General features: G+C 45.5%; 1 protein-coding gene across 2 annotated transcripts in view; it reads right to left on the bottom strand.

Moving 5' to 3' along the window:
* PYM1 (PYM homolog 1, exon junction complex associated factor) overlaps positions 1 to 10156 on the bottom strand; it is a 28472-nt gene continuing 18316 nt past the window's right edge. For both annotated transcript variants that reach the window (XM_025400845.1, XM_025400846.1), the window contains exons 2-3: positions 1708 to 1801; positions 1 to 957 (exon numbers count right to left, since the gene is read on the bottom strand). In XM_025400845.1, coding sequence (XP_025256630.1) covers positions 474 to 957; positions 1708 to 1801 — 578 coding nt within the window. In that variant the 3' untranslated portion in view covers positions 1 to 473. The remainder of the gene's footprint in view (positions 958 to 1707; positions 1802 to 10156) is intronic.

A 10156-nucleotide genomic window follows, 5' to 3' on the forward strand; every position in this document is an offset into this window, starting at 1 on the left:
GACGGGTCTACTTGTGTTTTTTCTCATTTTTGTTTTTTTTTTTTAAAAAAAAAAAAAAAAAAAAAAAAGATGAGGGATGGAGAGGGAAATAACCCATAAACACCGCGAACAGGAACCAAGACTCCAAGACTTGGGCATACTCCCTCTACCCTCAGCCCCAGTTCTCCAAGAGATTCCCACCCACCTGATTTTCTTTTAAAACAAGACACCCAAATCAGCAGCAAAGGTACCTGGGGTAGTCACTGAGATTTTGAACACTGGGAATGGGAGGGGGAAAGTCCAAAAAGTAGAAGTTGGGAAGAAAAGGGAAGGATTGAGGGAGATGCTAGGCTCTGGAGGACAGAGCTGGGCCGCAAGAGGTGGAAGTAAGCCAGTATAGGGGTACCCCTCCTGACTGCTGTTGCCCATATTCCCCCGGACCCCAGAGAGCCCCATGGTTTGTTCTGCAGTCCATTCCCGATTCCCCAAAGGCCTCAGAGGCCTAACTCCAAGTCCTCTAACTCCTCTTCTAGCGCCCTCCTCCTTGCTAGCTTTTCCAGCTGCTCTTTGCTGGGCTGGCTTACTTCCCCAGCCTGGATCCGCTGCTGCAGCTCTTCCACCTGCCGGAGCTTCTTCTTTAGGTTCTTTATCTTCTTGGCTTTCTCAGTGGTGGCAGCTGAGTCAGGCTGGTCAGATGCAGCTGTGGGGGCTGCCCGGGAACCCTGTGGAGCATTGGGGGGTTGGGCTGTCTCTTCCAGGGACACCTTATCAAGAGTCCTGCTCAAGGCCTCTGCCTCTCCTTTCTCTTGCTGCTGCCGCCTCTTCTCCTTTCGCTTCAGGTTGCGTTTGGCTGTCTTGGAGAGGCCTGGTTCACCACCTTCAGGCCTGGATGGGGTGACAGGAGCAGTGGCCTCAGGGCTTAACCCTGGGGGCAATTCTGGTTTACTCTTGAAAAACTTCACATACTTGTTTTCATATCTGCAGGAAACAAAGGATGTCAAGAGTTTCAGAGAATCACTAACTTTTTGATCCCTTTTCTTAAACTTCCAAACACTTCATCCTCATTACATTCTTGCTTCCTTTTTTTGTTGCTGTTTTTGTGGAGTTTTTTGTTTGTTTTTTGAGATGGAGTCTTGCTTAGTTGCCCAGGATGGAGTGCAGTGGCGCAATCTGGGCTCACTGCAACCTCCCACTTCCCGGGTTCAAGAGATTCTCCTGCCTCAGCCTCCTGAGGAGCTGGGACTACAGGCTCGTGCCACCACACCTGGCTGATTTTTGTATTTTGTAATTTTGTATTTTTAGTAGAGATGGGGTTTCGCCACATTGGCGAGGCTGTTCTTGAACTACTGACCTCAGGTAATCCACCCGCCTGGGCCTCCCAAAGTGCTCGGATTACAGATGTAGGCCACCGGGCCCGACGGCCACCTTTCTCTCTTTATGGTCCCTCCCCAGCTTTCCTCTGCTCTGCAGGAAAGATGCAGCAAAGTCCCTAGAAGAGCTTTAGAGCTCTGGAGGTTCTAATGAACAGAGGTCAAAAGTATAGGACTAGTGATCTGTAACCCTCACTCATCCCTGAATCCCAGACCCTTCCTCTCCTTTCTGACAGTTGCCTGTCCTTCCATTTCCCTGGGGCTTAGGAGAGTCCTCCCTGAACTTGAAGGCATAAAGATATTCTATCCTTCTGTAGGGACCCCATCAGAAAACTCCTACTCAAGCCTAACCACGTACACTGGGACCTCCTCCTGGGGCACATATCCTTCTTTCACCCTCCGCTGCTTGCGCCAGGTCCCGTCAGGTCGCTGTGTTGAGGCGATATACTTGCCTAAAATACGAAAAATTAAGTTGAAAATTACTCTTATTTTCAAACATTTTACAAGATGAGACAAGAATGTATAAATGTACACACCATCTCTCAGCACCCATTCATCCAAATGCAACCATTAAGGCTCCTTTTCTCATACCAACACTCAACCCCTCTCTCATTATTTATTTACTGAATGCCAATACACTGTACAACAAACTATCCTTGCCCTCAAGAAGATTCTATTTGCATAATTTAGTAGGTAAGACAAGATAGGCACAGAGGAAGAATTTTGTTAAAAAACCAAAGCAATAGCATGGGAACATGGAAGGCGGTAAACGAACAAGAGGCTAAAAAGACGCAAAAACCATAGAGAGGAGAAATGACAAGAGCAGATGTTGTAAAGAAGGAGAAATTTTATTTATATGGACCTTAAAAAAATAGGTCAACTTTTAAGAATTCATACCATAGATATATACACACCAGTACACAAGGATATAAACGGTATTTGGTTTTTGTTTTGTTTTGTTTTGAGATGGAGTTTCACACTCTCACCCAGGCTGGAGTGCAGTGGTGCAATCTCAGCTCACCGCAACCTCCACCTCCCAGATTCAATCGATTCTCCTGCCTCAGCCTCCTGAGTATCTGGGATTACAAGCCCCTGCCACCACATCCGGCTAATTTTTGTATCATTAGTAGAGATGGATTTTGCCACGTCAGCTAGGCTAATCTCGAACTCCTGACCTCAGGTGATCCACCCACCTTAGCCTCCCAAATTGCTGGGATTATAGGCATGAGCCACTGTGCCCGGCCTTTAAAGGGTATTCGTTGATGCATGATTTAAATTAGCAAAAAGCTGGCCAGGTACAGTGGCTCATGCCTGTAATCCCAGCACTTTGGGGAGGCCAAGCCAGGGGGTGAATCACAAGGTCAGGAGTTCGAGACCAGCCTGACCAACATAGTGAAACCCTGTCTCTACTAAAATACAAAAAAAATTAGCTGGGCATGCTACAGCGCGCCTGTAGTCCCAGCTACTCAGGAGGCTGAGGCAGGAGAATCGCTTGAACCCAGGAGGCAGAGGTTGCAGTGAGTCGAGATTGCGCCACTGCACTCCAGCCTGGGCAACAGAGCGAGATTCCATCTCAAAAAAAAAAAAAAAAAAGGGAAAGAAAAAATTAGCAAAACGCTGAAAGCAATTTAAATGGCCATCAATAAATGAATAATTAGACAGCACTTTGGGAGACAGAGGCTGGCAGATCCCCTGAGGTCAGGAGTTCGAGACCAGCCTGGCCAGCATGGTGAAACCCTGTCTACTAAAAATACAAAAATTAGCCGGGTATGATGGCACACGCCTGTAATCCCAGCTATTGGGGAGGCTGAGGCACAAGAATCGCTTGAACCTGGGAGGCAGAGGTTGCAGAGTCTCAAAAAAAATAAAATAAATGTTCTGACATTGACTAGTGTTCATGATATGCTAAGTGAAAAAGCAAGCTGCAGGATAACATGTGGAGTAGTGGTCCTCTAACTTTTTTTTATTTCAGGACCCCCTTTACACTGTTATTTTGTAATATGTGTATCATCATACAATATTTATTTATTTATTTATTTTTCTCTTTTTTTTTTTTTTTTTTTGAGATGGAGTCTCGCTCTGTCACCCAGGCTTGAGTGCAGTGGCACAATCTTGGCTCACTGCAAGCTCTGCCTCCTGGGTTCATGCCATTCTCCTGCCTCAGCCTCCCGAGTAGCTGGGACTACAGGCGCCCGCCACTACCCCTGGCTTTTTTTTTTTTTGTATTTTTAGTAGAGACGGGGTTTCACCATGTTAGCCAGGATGGTCTCGATCTCCTGACCTCATGGTCCACCTGCCTCAGCCTCCCAAAGTGCTGGGATTACAGGTGTGAGCCACCGCGCCCGCCCATTTTTGAGATGGAGTCTTGCTCTGTCGCCTAGGCTGGCATGCAATGGCGCGGTCTCAGCTCACTGCAAGCTCCGCCTCCCGGGTTCACGCCATTCCCTTGCCTCAGCCTCCCCAGCAGCTGGGACTACAGACTTACGCCACCACGCCTGGCTAATTTTTTGTATTTTTAGTAGAGTCGGGGTTTCACCGTGTTAGCCAGGATGGTCTCGATCTCCTGACCTCGTGATCTGCCCACCTCAGCCTCTCAAAATGCTGGGATTACAGGCGTGAGCCACCACACCCTGCCATTATACAATATTTAAAAGAGATCATATTCATTAATCTCATCACTATAGTATAAGTACATGGGAGCTATCAAGCTCAGAATGGGAGCTATAAGTTTTCCAAAAATTCTTGGCAGGGCACAGTAGCTCATGCCTGTAATCCCAACACTTTGAGAGGCTGAGGTGGGCAGATCACCTGAGGTCAGGAGCTCCAGAGCAGCCTGGCTTACATGACAAAACTCTGTCTCTACTAAAAGTACAAAAATTAGCTGGGCGTGGTGGCGGGCGCCTGTAATCCCAGCTACTCAGGAGGCTGAGGCAGGGAGAACTGCTGGAACCCAGGAGGCGGAGGTTGCAGTCAGCAAAGATTGCGCCACTGCACTCCAGCCTCGTCACACTCTGTGTGACAGAGCGAGACTCCATCTCAATTAAATATATATATATATAAAATATATATATATATATATAAAGTAAATAAGTTTTCCAAAATTCTAATTTTCACTTAAGTGTTTGAATTTTATCATTGGTGAGAAAAACTACCAGTTGTTTTCCTTTATTTTCAGGAAAATGATCATTGGATAGTCAGGTCTGAATTACCATAGTTTGTCAGTGGTTTTTTTTTTTCAAGTAAAAAATACAGTTCCATGAGAATAAAGTTTGCTCAGCTTGCAATTCAGACAACTATCCTACTTCGGTATGCAGCAGAAATGTTTCATGCTTACATCCCATGAGTCACAGAGAACATTAAAAAAATATATATTCAAGGGTTGGGCTTAATACAATTAATCATTTTTATTGCATCATCAATGATATCCTTAGGTGAAACTGGCATTCACAGCAAGTGTGTGGCAGTGAAGAACACAATGATTAATATAGCTTGGTGCCACTGCCCTGACAAATGCATGCTTGCAGGGCCAGCAGTTTCACAAACCATTGATACAAATGGTTTTGACCATTGATACAAAGTCAACCCCGTGAAAAAGACAAAGAAATCTTAGCATGATTATAAGAATAATTTTGCTTGCAGACCTTCCAAAAGAGTCTTAGGGACACCCTCAAGGGTCCTGAATCACACTCTGAGAATCACTGGTATACATAGGGTACTATTTTATTTATTTTTTTTTTTTTGAGATGGCGTTTTGCTCTTGTTGCCCAGGCTGGAGTGCAATGGTGCAATCTCGGCTCACTGCAACCTCCTCCCAGGTTCAAGCGATTCTCCTGCCTCAGCCTCCTGAGTAGCTGGGATTACAGGCATGTACCACAACTCCTGGCTATTTTGTATTTTTAGTAGAGGCGGGGTTTCTCCGTATTGGTCAGGCTAGTCTCCAACTCCCAACGGCAGGTGATCTGCCTGCCTCGGCCTCCCAAAGTCCTGAGATTACAGGTGTGAGCCACCGCACCCAGCTAGTATGGTACTATTCTTGTTGGAGTAAGGGGCAACACTTAAAGACATGTAGTCTGTGTAGAGGGACAAAGAAAAAGGTGTGCAAGGACACATATCAAACTGTTAATGCTGGTTACCTTAAGAGAGAAATTTAACTTCTTTATATACATATGTTTTGTTGTAGCTCTCTTATTTTAAGTATTACTTTTGTAAAAATAAAGGAAAAAAGATTTTTAAGGCCAGGTGCGGCAGTTCACACCTGTAATCCCAGCAATTTGGGAGGCTGAAGTGGGCGGATCACACAGCCTGGCCAACATGGCAAAACCCCGCCTCTACTAAAAATACAAAGATTGGCAAGGCACGGTGGCTCACACCCGTAATCCCAGCACTTTGGGAGGCTGAGGCAGGTGGATTGCCTGAACTTAGGAGTTCGAAACCAGCCTGGGCAACACTGTGAAACCCTGTCTCTACATACAAAACCTTGTCTCTACATAAATATAAAAAAAAAAAAAAAAAAAATTAGCCAGGCATGGTGGCATCCACCTGTAATCCCAGCTACTCAGGAGGTGGAAGCAGGACAATCGCTTGAAACAGGGGGTTGGAGGTTGTAGTGAGCCGAGATTGCGCCACTGCACTCCAATCTTGCGACAGAGTGAGACTCCATGTGAAAAAAAAAAAAAAACGAAACTGGAGACCAGGCGTGGTGGTGCACACCTGTAATCCCAGCACTTTGGGAAGCTGAGGCGGGTGGATCACTTAAGATCAGGAGTTCGAGACCAGCCTGGCCAACATGGTGAAACCCCATCTCCATTAAAAACACAAAAATTAGCTGGGTGTGGTGGCAGGTGCCTGTAGTCTCAGCTACTTGGGAGGCTGAGGCACGAGAATTGCTTGAACCTGGGAAGCAGGGTTGCAGTGAGTTGAGATCATGCCATTGCACTCAAGCCTGGGTGACAGAGCAAGATTCCGTCTCAAAAAAATAAAAAAATTAGACTGGGCATGGTGGCTCATGCCTGTAATCCCAGTACTGGGAGGCCGAGGCGGGTGGATTACTTGAGATCAGGAGTTCGAGACCAGCCTGGCCAACATGGTGAAACCCCGTTTCTACAAAAATACAAAAAATAGCCAGGCGTGGTGGCAGGCACCTGTAATCCCAGCTACTTGGCAGGAGAATCGCTTGAACCCGGGAGGCAGAGGTTGCAGTGAGCAGAGATCGCACCACTGTACTCCAATCTGGGTGACAGAGAAAGACTCCATCTCAAAAAGTAAAAACGAGTAAAATAAATAAAAATAAAAAAATTAGCTGGGTGTGGTAGCACATTTGTAATCCCAGCTACTGGGGACGCTGAGGCATAAGAACTGCTTGAGCCCAGGAGGTGGAGGCTGCAGTGAGCCGATATCGTGCCACTGCACTCCAGCTTGGGCAACAGAGTGAGAATGTTTCTCAAAAAAAAAAAAAAAAGAAAAGAAAAAGGAAAAAAAGACTTTTAAAATAAAAGTCTAGGGCCTCCTACATGAATTATATATTTTTACATGAATTGGTTTTTTGCTCAAAATGCAAATTTCATTAATATATTAAAACAAAAAAGTCTAGGCGCAGTGGCTCACTCCTGTACTCCCAGCACTGCGGGAGGCAGAGGCAGGCAATCACCTGAGGTCAGGAGCTCGAGACCAGCCTGGCCAACACTGTCTCTACTAAAATACAAAAAATAGCCAGGCATGGTGGCTGGGCATCAGTAATCCCAGCTACTCCAGAGGCTGAGGCAGGAGAATCACTTGAGCTGAGGAGGTGGAGGTTGCAGTGAGCCAAGACTGTACCATCACACTCCAGCCTGGGTGACAGAGCAAGACTCTGTCTCCAAAAAAAAAAAAGTTGTTAAAGGCAATGAGTGATTTGACTGGTGGAGGGGATGGAAGAAAGAAAAATCATGAGCAAAGGGGCTCAAACTTGAGCAAAGAGAGGCATGGATGTGGGAATGGGCGTGAGTAGGGAACAGAAAGTAGAGAGGTTCAGGTGAATGAGACAGTTCATGTTAGGGAATAGGAAGCCTGGAAATGAAAAATGGGGTAATCACAGAAAGCCTTAAAAACAAGGTCAAGAACTTTGGACTTTATTGGGTGAGTAAAAGAGAACTACTAAGGATATTTTTGCCCAGCTGTGACAAGAATAAAAACCAAAGAAAAAAAAAACTGGGAGGCTTCCTGGAGGGAGGACTGAGACTAGAGCTGGGCTTTGAAGGAAGAGTCAAACTAAACAAAAAGGGAGACAGAGTAGATTAGAAACAGTTTGTTCTCAAACAAAAACTCACGCATGGGAATGCAGATAGCATTTTTAGGCAACGACAAACAGACCAGTCAGGCTGAGCTGGAATGTTCAGACCTTGAATACCAGTTAAAGAGTTTAATATCTGGCACATGGCATGCACTCAACAAATATTTGTCAAATGAACGAATCCTTTATGCGAAGTATTGTCTTAGGGCTTTGAATAAATGAATGAATCCTTTATACAAAGCAGTGTTTTAGAGTATTTAATCTAGCATAATAAAAGGGTGATTTGGAAAAAAAAAAAAAAACACCAGAGACTGTGGAAACTAGTTAGGGAAAAAATACTGCGATAATACTGGCATGAAGGGACAGAATTGGCTGAAACAGGGGCATTGGAAAGTAAGAGACTAAGGGCAGATACATTATCAAAGAATCAACAACACTTGGTAATTCAGTGACTAGGGAAGGAGTAAGAGGGTTAGAAATCAAAGATAATTCAATACACTTTTTATTTTAGTAATCTCAATGTCAATAATTTACCATAAATAGTTACAATAGGAAAAAATAAAAACAAAAACAAAAAAGAAAGGAAGAGATAATCATATGAATATTATGGCATTATCAATAAATAGTGAAAGGTCAGGCACCGTGGCTCATGCCTGTAATCCCAGCACTTTGGGAGGCCAAGATGGGAGGATCCCTTGAGCCCAGGCATTCAAGACCAGCCTGAGCAACACAGGGAGACTCCCGTCTTTACGAACTATACAAAAATTAGCTGGGTATGGTTGGTGGCATGTACCTGTGGTACCAGCTACTCAGGAGGCTGACCTGTGTTGAGGAAAGTAGTCAAACTCTGTAAAATATTTTTAGAGATTCTGAGCCAAATATGTACGAGTGACCATGGCCTGTGACACTGACCTCAGGAGGTCCTGAGAACATGTGCCCTAGGTGCTTGGGGTACAGCTTGGTCTTATATACATATAAACTTTTTTTTTTTTTTTTTGAAATGGAATCTCACTTTGTCTCTCAGGCTGGAGTGCAGTGGCCCGATCTTGGCTCACTGCAACCTCTGCCTCCCGGGTTAAAGAGATTCTCCTGCCTCAGCCTGGCGAGTAGCTGGGACTACAGCACATCACCACACCTGGCTAATTATTGTTTTTGTTTTTTTGACACAGTCTCACCCTGTTGCCCAGGCCGGAGTATAGTGGCACGATCTTGGCTCACTGCAACCTCCGCCTCCCGGGTTCAAGCGATTCTCCTGCCTCAGTCTCTCGAGTAGCTGGGACTACAGGCACTCACCACCACGCCTGGCTAATTTTTTGTATTTTTAGTAGAGACAGGGTTTCGCCATGTTGGCCAGGCTGGTCTCAAACTCCTGACCTCAGGTGATCCACCCACCTCAGCCTCCCAAAGTGTTGGGATTACAGGCCTGAGCCACCGTGCCTTGTTTTATATATTTTAGGAAGGCATGAGACATCACTCAACTATATTTAAGAAATGCATTGGGTTTGGTTCAGAAAGGTGGGACAACTCAAAGTGGGGGGCTTCCAGGCTATAGGTAAATTTAAACATTTCTGGTTGACAATTGGTTGAGTTTGTCTAAAGGCCTGGGATCAATAGAAAGGTTCAGGTTCAGATAAAAGATTGTGGAGACCAAGGTTCCTTTGAAGCCTTATAGTGGCTACCCTTAGAGACAACAGATGACAAATGTTTCCTATTCAGTTCTTTAAAAGGTGCTAGACTTTTAATCTCTTCAGCATTGGGAGGGCCTGAAAGAAACAGATCTAGCTATGTTAATACAGAATTTTATTTTTTTGAGACGGAGCTTTGCTCTTGTAGCCCAGGCTTGAGTGCGGTGGCACCATCTCAGCTCACTGCAACCTCCACCTCCCAGGTTCAAGCGATTCTCCTGCCTCAGCCTCCCGAGTAGCTGGGATTACAGATGCGTGCCACCACGTCCAGCTAATTTTTATATTTTTTTAGTAGAGACAGGGTTTCGCCATGTTAGCCAAGCTGGTCTAGAACTCCTGACCTCATGTGATCCACCCGCCTCGGCCTCCCAAAGTGCTGAGATTACAGGTGTGAGTGACTGAGTCTGGCCTGTTAATAGAGATTTTTTACAGATGCCGTTTCCCCCACAAAGGTCGGCTTTGCAGGGCCATTTTAAGATATGGCAAGAAACATGTTTTGGGGTAAAATATTTTTATTTTCTTGTTACGTCAGAGTCAGATTGAAAAAGTAAGTCCAGGTGCGGTGACTCACGCTTCTAATCACAGCACTTTGGGAGGCCCAGGTGGGTGGATCACCTGAGGTCAGGAGTTTAAAACCAGCCTGGTCAACATGGTGAAACCTCGTCTCCAGTAAAAATACAAAAATTAGCTGGGAGTGGTGGCGGGTGCCTGTAATCCCAGCTACTCCAGAGGCTGAGGCAGGAGAATCACTTGATCCCAGGAGGCAGAGATTGCAGTGAGCCGAGATCGTGCCATTGCACTCCAGCCTGGGTGACAAGAGTGAAACTCCATCAAGAAAAGAGGAGGGGAGGGGA

The sequence above is a fragment of the Theropithecus gelada genome, chromosome 11 (genome assembly GCF_003255815.1).
Source record: "Theropithecus gelada isolate Dixy chromosome 11, Tgel_1.0, whole genome shotgun sequence".
In the NCBI taxonomy this organism is placed as follows: Eukaryota; Metazoa; Chordata; class Mammalia; order Primates; family Cercopithecidae; genus Theropithecus; species Theropithecus gelada.